Source organism: Condylura cristata, unplaced genomic scaffold (genome assembly GCF_000260355.1).
Source record: "Condylura cristata isolate star-nosed mole 26May11 unplaced genomic scaffold, ConCri1.0 scaffold00041, whole genome shotgun sequence".
In the NCBI taxonomy this organism is placed as follows: domain Eukaryota; kingdom Metazoa; phylum Chordata; class Mammalia; order Eulipotyphla; family Talpidae; genus Condylura; species Condylura cristata.
Genome location: NW_004567142.1, coordinates 6,307,924 through 6,317,560, shown reverse-complemented (window position 1 = coordinate 6,317,560; position 9,637 = coordinate 6,307,924). Strand labels below are relative to the sequence as shown.

Below are 9,637 nucleotides of genomic sequence, written 5' to 3'. Positions count from 1 at the left end.
CTCCTGTGTGAGTTCTTTGATGATAACTAAGGGCAGACTTGTAGTAGAAAGTTTTCCTACATTCTTTACACTCATAAGGTTTCTCTCCTGTGTGAATTCGCTGATGTATAGTGAGGGATGACTTCTGGGTGAAAGGTTTCTTACATTCTTTACATTCATAGGGTTTCTCGCCTGTGTGAGTTCTTTCATGTACTGTAAGGCCTGATTTATTGTAGAATGTTTTTCTGCATTCTTTACATTCGTAGGGCTTATGACCTGTGTGAGTTCGTTCATGTACAGTGAGTGCGGACTTCTGTGAGAAACTTTTCCTACACTCTTTACATTCATAGGGTTTCTCTCCTGTGTGAATTCTCTGATGTAGTGTTAGAGCTGACTTCTGTGAGAAACTTTTCCTACATTCTTTGCATTCATAAGGTTTCTCTCCTGTGTGTGTTCTCTGATGCACAGTGAGGTCTGACTTGCAGTAGAAAGTTTTCCTACAATCTACACATTTATAGGATTTCTCTCTGGCACTTATTTTATGGTTATTGAGATTAGATTTCTTATAGAAAGTTTTGCCCAGAACATTATATTCAAAAGTTTTCTTTCCTAACTGAGATCTCTGGAACTGAGAAAGATGTAATTTCTTACTGAAATTATTTCCACTTTGATTAGATTTATGGTATTCCTCCAAGAAAAGACCTCTATGAAGGTTCAACTGTGCTGGTTTCCCAGGGAAGGTTTCACCCCATTTGTTCCATCTGTACTGAGTAGCCCCAATACTAGTTGTTTCTTGTACAGTGTGGACTGACTTATCACAGACTTTCTCAAATGCCTTGTATTTACAGGTAGTGTTCCCTACAAGAGCCCCCTTGTGTGTAAATATCATCGCCTCCTTGGTGAAAGTTTTCTTTTGTCCAATAAATTCAAAGGGCTGCTGCAGAGTTTGAATCATGTGATGAAAACTAGGACTCTCAGGATAATGGAGGGTTCTTCCAGTCTTGTTCTGGCCCTCAGGTTTCTCTCCAGCATGAGTCACATCAGGGTCACCAGGCAGAAGTAAGTTCTCATTTACAGACAAGTCCTCAGGTAGTATTCCCAAATAGGTTCCATAATTTGTCACTGGGCTTGAAACCTGGATTGAGCTCAAATTAAATGTTATTCCTGAGTCAGTTCTCTCTTTAGTTGATGTTTTGTTGTTGATGGCTTCAATTTGCCACAAATGTCTGCTCTGGTTTTTCTGGTTGGTCTCAATCACATCAGCCACAGTCTGGATATCTAAAGTGAGATCAAAATAACCACATGCATCAAAAAATATCTAACAATTTCCATGGAATGCTGGTATAAAGGCAGAGAAGTTTCTTTCTGGCCCAGTAGCAGATGAAACAAAATGGTATTGATGTTATGGTATTATTCCTGTCTAATAAAATAGTGTAAAGCACAACAGATATGGAAATGCCAAATCATAACAGGTTTTTCCTCCTAGATTATTTGTGGTAAAATAATGATCTGCTGTAGTTATAGATGTCACCTGGGACCTTTGCACATGCGATTTATTCGCCTATCTTCTCTTCTCCCCCCCCCCCCCAATACCTTGTGAAATTGTGCTGGCTTTTGTGATCAAGCTTGGAATATGGCATGACTTTCCTGGATCTGTTAGTTACGAGATTCAAGGGTGGGCCATCTGTCTAATACCCATGTAGCAATAGGTCTTAGGAATAAGGATCTCACAACTAAATTGGTTAGTTTGGTTAGATTTTACATCTCCAGAGGGAATAAAGAAAATACCAGCAACTGTTTTGTTTTGTTTTAAAGACATAATCTCTTCTCCAGGCTAAACAAGCCACTAGCTGCATACTCCAAATTAAATGCTTGTCAGCGTCTAGGATTCATACACAGGAAGCTCAGTTGACTACTTCACACTGCACCTTCTTACTGATCCAAAGGGTTTCGTGTCTGCAACACACACTGCGCACCTATCTGAAAGTTGCTGTGTACTCCTCAGCGTCACAATTTCTGATGATATGGTTCACAAGACTTGTACCTCTTTTCCCAGGTTCTCAATAATTCTAGGGTGACCTCCTCTAAGCCTGTCAGTTTGAGTTAATGAGCTCCTAATATGCCTCTCCAAAAGCGGGAGCTACGCTGCTCCCAACTATATATCCACCAATAAGTTACATGTCAAATGGAAAATGGTCCTCTCAAGCTTGATCTCTACTGATGCAAACATGTGACATATTATTGTTTCTACAAGTGCCTTTTAAGCACCACTCCTAGAATACTACTTTTCTCACTTATCCTGATAAAATATTCTCTATGAATCTTATTTATTTCATGTCTCTTTCTTTCATTTTTCAATCTACAGAAAGTAGTGCTATAAAAAGAACATTTACTTGACTTCTATTATTATAACACAACTACAAACTGCTCAGTGTCTAAAACTCCCCAATATGTTGAAAATATAAACATAAATGAACAGAAGCCTAAAAGAAAACCGTCAATGAATATGGAGGAGAGGATAACTGAGAATACACAGAATGAGACTAACCAAACAGACATTCAAGAGGAGGCCAGAAGAAACTGGATTCTCGATAAGAATAAGGAGATGAACAGCAACTAAAACGGGAGCATTTCCATGTGAGAAGCACGCTTGGAAACTGTAATTCACCGATCTGATACATGCCATCCCAGGCTTTGGACCTAAGGTAATACACTGGTAAAAATGCTCAAGGTGGTGAACTTCTGCTGGGCTTTCCACTCAGGCCTCGTAGGCACTGACTGACCTGAGAGCCTCTCACACGGGCATCCTTCCACCATCCACAGCTCTGCTCCTTGCTCCAACCTGATGATCACCTCAGGTTTGGTCACGCAATGCCCTGTTGGTGAGGATAACGGGTATGCATCATGCCATTTGAAGAGCAACAACAGCAGAGTTTTAAAGTTGTATACAGAAGGCCAATCAGAACCTTTTATTAGAGTTAAAAACTCACATGATTCCTGACCTGGAATTATAAACCCAAATAGTTTTAAGTTTGTAAACAGTAGCACAGTCATCAATAAAGAAAACAGTGCTTGTGCTCGGCAGTGACAGGGCCGTTTGGCTCACCCAGGGACGCCAGGCTCCGGTAGGTCTCCAGCATCACGTCCCGGTAGAGGGTCCTCTGAGCGTGGTCCAGGGTCTGCCACTCCTCCCAGGTGAAGTTCACGGCCACGTCCTCAAAGGTCACCATCTCCTGTAACAGCACCATCTCCTCAACTCAACATACCAACCCGAGTCAGAAGGACAGGATTCTTTTCCGTGTATTTTTTAAAACACAGCATGCCTTTTATTCTATATTGGAAAAGAGACATCATGGAAAAAATACACTATTAATTTATTAGTTTCTAAAAGAACTATTACACCTTACGCTGTACATCAGAAATGGCCTTAGTTACTTAGATGAATAAAGCCCTGCACCTTAAACTAGCTAATAATCTGGTTTTAGAGGCACTGAGTATGAACTGGAGAAGTATACTAGAAGAGCTGTGTGAAAATGGGAAAAATGGCACCCTGTACACTCAGACTGTAACTCTCTAAAGACCCAAGGATGTCACGCTCCTGAACCATGTTTTCATGAATGAGGCACAGCAGAACTCAAGGCAGATGGCATGAAGAACAGCTGATGTGATAAAGGAACCCCAAGCATCACTCTCTGTCCTAGTAAGTACCCCTGGGTGTGAGGAGAGACAGACATGAAAGTTATGCTGAGAACTGATTATGAAGTTAGTCTGCATTTTATGTAACCTAATTCCATCAAAACATATGTGGCCGTATTTTATAGTAACCTACATGTTTGAAGTACACATGCATTGTACTATTTCCTGTGCGTTGCATATTTCCACCCAGAGCAAACACACACCTCCTAAGCCATCCATGGTGAATAATGAGGGGCAGTTAAATCGAGGTAGTTACAGGAGCGAACGTGCATTCAACAGTACACTCCAAGTAGGCTAAGAAAGGCTATGGAAGAAGCCGGAGAATGAGCACGAACACTGCGATAACAGAAGAGCAAGAATACAGAACAGGGGCCAATTGTAAAATAGACACACAGAATTTGGTACTAATTTGGTGCCAGAAGGGGGAAAGGCAGGACTTACTACTAAGCTGTCTGCCTGACCAGCTGCGGGATCCTGTAACCTGAGACAGAAAACAGGCGAAGTGTGATGGGTGAAAGTGAGACAGACGCTGCTGCCCCATGGAAGTTTCTGTGCACGGGGAGTCTGACTAACCACTTGACACACACTTTTAATAGTGTTTTCAGTGAAATCTGATTGGGGAGCAGGACAGACTAAGCGGCACAGAGCCCGTCACCGAGCAAACCACACATCCTTCGGGTCCGCCTAGAACGATGATGCAAATGGAAAAGGGAAAGTTACTGTATTTGCTGTGAGCACCAATGCAGACATTATGTGATATTCAAGAACAACAACAACAAAATAACATAACTTTCATTAGACCAATTATGGGAAAGAGAGGCGTTCAGGAGAAACCCCACTCTTGTGGTGTGAACCTCTAGCTAGCAGGAAGCAACACTGTATGTAAGGAGAGAGAGGAGGCTTCATTTTGCATTTGTTGAGCTGAGGTGCCTTGTGGACAGCTACAGAGAAGCCCTGAACAGGGAGGTGCACCTACAGAGGAGAAGCTGGAAGGGGGAGCCTCGCTGGTGGTCCAGGGAGTTTCCGTTTCAGCCTGGTTTCAATCCCCGGCCAGGGAGTGACCCTCACAGGCCGCAGCAGACCTCTCCTGTCTCCCACTGCTCTCCTCCACACTAGATTTCAGTGGCTCCATTTGTTCTGCTCCCCACTCTGGCAAGTCATCTCACCCGCACACATCTGGCCTGTACCCCAGTTCTTCAAACAGGGAAAAAAAGAAAACCTAAAGGGAAACAGTTGGGACTGCAAAGCACTGAGGGTGACTTAGTCATGGAGAGGTGCAGGGGGCCCGTGGAGGCCAGATCTGGACGCCAGGATGAGCTCTAAGCGCAGGAGCAGAGACACACAGGTTTGGGGGGAAACAAGAAATCATCAGGCAGGCAGCGACAGCAGCTGAGAGAGAAGTACTTCTAGATCCTGAAGCATGCTACTGACTCGCAGAAGGTCCCTGTAAAGCAAGGTGGATTCAAGTATTAGGCTGAAGCTGTGCTTTAAGAAACACTGAGCAGGTGAAGGTGCACCACACTGGAAACATTTGCTCCAAAATGTAGCTGAGGTCTTCTGCACACTACACATATCAGCTGAGAGAACGGTCAAGAACAGGGGTTGAGCCAAGCCTCAGACATTCCAAGCTGGCTCCCATCTGCTCCGTGTACCAACCCTGGACTTCCCAAAATTGCCTGAGATAACAGTATTTTAGAAGTCAACAGTAAGAACTCTACTTTAGCGTTAATCATTAGTAACACAAAATGACTGGCATGTTGATTTCCAGACTGTGAGAGACACTGCACGCGAAGACAGACACTGTTCTTTCACAGCTGGTGTCTCCAAGTGTTCCTGTCCCATAAAAATGTAGCCTGCTGGGAGTATAATGGACCAGGCGAGAAAAATAACAAAAATAATGAACAACCATATACCAGAGACATTCTGTGGGGGTGGAGTGGGGAATGGGATCAAAAACGGGGGGCGGAAAGGGAGGGAAATGCACGGGACTATGGTGGTGGCACAGGGGTGATTTGGTGATGGGAAACCTGCGGGGATTACAATCGAGATGGAAAAAAAAATGTGCAAAATGATGTAAAAATAAAGTTTGTAATAAATAAAAAAATATATATATTATTAAAAAAAAAAATGTAGCCTGCTGGCCTCTAAGGATCTGTGCTCATCAGGAAACAAACCTGTCTGCTCCAGCAGCAGAAAGAGCAGCCTCCAACGAGGGCTTACCCTGACTGACAGATGACCTGTCTACCTCTATTTGCCACATCCCTTTCTACGTGTATTTCCAGAAGCAGAACTTCACCCTTTTCCAATTTAACAAATGAGTCCTCAAAAAACTCATAAAAAACAAACTGAAAAAAAAGCCAAGTTTATAACTCACCAAAGATTTTTTTTCATTGCCTGTTGCTCTCAGAAACACACACAAGACTCTGGAAGTGGAGGAAGGAGAGAGGCAAATGAGTTTGACTTGTACATCTTTAACTTGTGAAGACAGCTGGGGCTGGTCTATTAGAAGCACAGGCTTACCCAAGAGAACAGTCCATGAAGTCATCTTAAACCAGTCAGCCTCAGAAAAGGCAGCTGATGACTGCTGCCTCATTTCTGATCTGGAGTACAGGAAGTAATCAACCAAGTCCGATGCAAAATGCTAACCATAGAATTTTCAGGAAAACAAACAGATAGACATGTTTTTATTTTAAAGTCTGTAAATGTTTGTTATCTTAAACCCCCCCTACTAACTTGGGGGTTTCTTTGTAACAAATTATGTGAGGGAATTATATTCCAAACACAATTAATGAAAGTTCACAAACACATGTAGAAATTTTGAAAAAAAGGCACGTGTTAACTAGATGGAACTAAGAGACCATAGGAATTATATCAAGCAATTGTCCACATACCAGAAGACAAAGTTAATGAAACGAACTCTGTTTTAGAGACTCAGGTGATCATTTTCACGACTATTACTTTAGGTGGAGAACAGTTTTATCACGAAACCTTTGAATTCACATAACAGAAAAATTTGGGACGAAAGGATAGGCATGTTTTAAAAAAGGCCTTCTAAAGCATGTTTGAAAAATATGATGTCAAGAACAAATATGTCAGGCACACAAACCCTGTGATCCTGACAAGTCACCTAAGGCCTCAAATCACAGTGGTTTGGTTTTGTTGTTGTTTTTTCTTTTTTATAAAGCAGAAATACCTGGACAAAGCCACCCCAAACCACCACGAAGATAATTCACAGAAGAACATGAATTAATACCAAACTAGGGATAGTTTGGAGCGGTCAGGTTCTGGAAACACGAGGGAGAAGCAAGGAAGACGAAGGCTACAGGCTCTCAGCGGTGACAGGTTACTTGTCAAACCAGGCCCCGCCCCCGCAAGGCCCCGCCCCCGCAAGGCCCCGCCCACAGAGCCTTTCCCTGCTCTTTGCCTACAGCTCTTAGCCCAGCTCAAGTCTCCCGAGGGTTGGGCCAAACTTCCACTATGCCAAAGTCGTTGGCAGCTTGTGGAGGCGATGGTATCACCAAATCATGTTCCCACTGGGCAGATGCTCAACAGTTGCTTGACAATGCCAAGCGAGGGCCTCTTGCCCGACTCTGCGTTTGCTCTGAAGCACTAGCTAGAGGCTTCAGGCCACAGAGATGTTCTCCAAGTCGAACTGCCCGCTTTCAACATCACAACAGCTGCCTGCCCAAAGAAAGCAGACACCAAATGCCGCACCTAGAACTCAAGGTGCCTGGACACAGGTCTTGCACAACCTTTTAAAGAGGAAAGCAGGGGTGTGCGGCGGCGGCACCATGCACGCGGGGTCCTCACTTCACCTACTGAAGAGGCTCCCCAAATCCCATAAATACAAGTGCCACAGGGCAAGAGCAGGTCCACGCACACTGCCCAACGACTTCCGTAGGAATCCTGCAACCGCTCCGGTTAGGAACGCGCTGAACCTCCAGGCGCCGGACCTGCAGCCAGGCGTGTCGACCCCCTGGCCCGGGGCGCTTGCTGGCAGAGCAGACCCGGCTGCAGGCGCCCTCCCGCACCTCGCTCTCCGCAGACCCACCCCGCCTCGCAGCCTCCTGCCTTCTTGGACCTCGGCCTTCGACTCCACCGCGCGGCTTCAGAAGCTCCAGTGAGCGCGTCCAGACCTCGTGTCAGCCCACACCGCCTTCTGAGGAAGTTCATCACTACACGCACACAAGGGCTGGCCTTCCCCGGCCTGCCCCGCGGTCTCCCTGACGCGCCGGGCCAAGCCACACATCCGCGCCGGGCCCCTCACACGCCTTCCCGCCCACTCCTGCCCGATCCGGGCGCCGGGGGCGGCTCCCTCCACCGCCCCTACACACACCTCCAGACAGACCCCGCGGAGCCCAAGCGGCGGCCCATAGAAGCAGCGCCGAAAGATGGCGGCACCAGCGGGGGCGGGGCCGCGCCTGCGCAGAGGGGAGCTGGAGGCGCCCCCCGAGTTCTAATGGGAGCCGCCGGGTGGTCCTGACTACATTTCCCACAAGCCTCCGCGCCGCCCGGCCCGCGGCAGGGATGCTTTGTGCCTCGCGGGTGACCTGCCCGGTCCCGCCTCCAGCAGTGATGGGGGAGGGGGGTTATCCATGGTGGATTGTAACGGGGGATTTTTCTTAGCCAAGAAAGCGAGTTTCCGACTCACTCTTGGCTGCTCCTTGGACGCTGAACTAAGAGCGGTGAAGAGCGAAGCTCCGAAAGCAGGGGAGCTGCCCTCAGAGACCAGATGAAAGACTGATGAGTGATGAGGCCCGTTGAAGTGGAAGGACTTGCCCCTTTTTGCCCTCCCCACGTCCCGCTCCCGTGAGAGTCCAGCCCACGGGGTCACCTTTGCCCACCTGACCCCTGCCGGGCTCACGCCCGGGCTCCTCTCCCCGCAGACACCTCGGAGTCCTCCAGCTCCACTGCCAGAGTGGGCAGGGGGGCCTCAGAGGTGACAGCCGCCCCTCCACCCCCACCCCTGCGTCTTTCTTTCTCAGCCCCCATCGGCGAGGGGCATCGGTTTCAGAGCCTCAGCTCATTGCCTCCCTCTGTGAAGACAGCAGGTGGAGAGCTCGCGGGTCACAGCGCAGGACCTGGGCGCTGTGACGCTAGTGATGTCCCTCGTGGGGTCATATTGGACTGACAGGCTATGAATTAAATGTCAGATGTGGCTATGTGTGTGCACGTGCTTTTGACCGAGCCCACACTGTCCTCCGAAGCCTCTTAATATGTCGGGGTGCGATGTTATCCACCACCTGGTCCCAATACAGTTACAGATAAGGACCTAAAGCTGTAAGGCTGAAATTTATTGAAGAGAAGCAGGTGGGGCCCCCCCAACCCTCCTGGTGAGCCCTTCAGAGAACCCCTCTGCACGAAGCATGCGGAAGGAAGGCAAGCAAGGATCTGCCTGCGCTCACAGAGGCTAATAGGCAGCTGAGGTGAAGCCCTTCATCAGTGAAAGGGATGGTGAAATTAGGTGAGGCAACAGCGGGGATGGGGCTGAAGGAGCTGGCCACCCCCCCCCCCAGGGCACAAAGGCCGTTTGGTTAGGTTCCAGGGATGTCTCACCCTCAGCCCCCAAGCTGATTCTGAGGAATCAGGATTCTATAGGCCAAGCACTTCTGGAAATCACACGTGCCCCAGTGCACCACCCAAAATGCAGCTCACCTGCTACCCACTTCCTGGGCAAGACACTGAAATCACTCACTTCCGGGCCTCCCTGGTGGCACAGGGGTTAAGTCTCAGCACTACCAAGCTACAACTAGCCACTGCAACATGAGTTCAATCCCCACAGGGTGCAGCAGACCCTGCCTGTCTTGCCTGCTGCTCCCTTCAGCAGTGGATTTCAGTGGATCTGCCTGTTCTGTTCCCCACTCTGTCTCTGGTGAATCCTCTCACCCCACACCTCTGGTGTCTCAGATCTTGTATGCATAAATAAATCTTTTTTAAAAAATCACTCAGTTCAGAACCTGCT

The 9,637-nt window shown here is 47.4% G+C and overlaps 1 protein-coding gene across 1 annotated transcript in view; it reads right to left on the bottom strand.

Moving 5' to 3' along the window:
• LOC101624600 (zinc finger protein 717-like) overlaps positions 1-8,052 on the bottom strand; it is a 9,810-nt gene extending 1,758 nt beyond the window's left edge. The window contains exons 1-5 of the mRNA XM_012733585.1: positions 8,012-8,052; positions 6,196-6,316; positions 6,050-6,098; positions 3,086-3,212; positions 2,763-2,855 (exon numbers count right to left, since the gene is read on the bottom strand). Coding sequence (XP_012589039.1) covers positions 2,763-2,855; positions 3,086-3,212; positions 6,050-6,098; positions 6,196-6,212 — 286 coding nt within the window. The 5' untranslated portion in view covers positions 6,213-6,316; positions 8,012-8,052. The remainder of the gene's footprint in view (positions 1-2,762; positions 2,856-3,085; positions 3,213-6,049; positions 6,099-6,195; positions 6,317-8,011) is intronic.
• Positions 8,053-9,637: the final 1,585 nt, after the last annotated feature.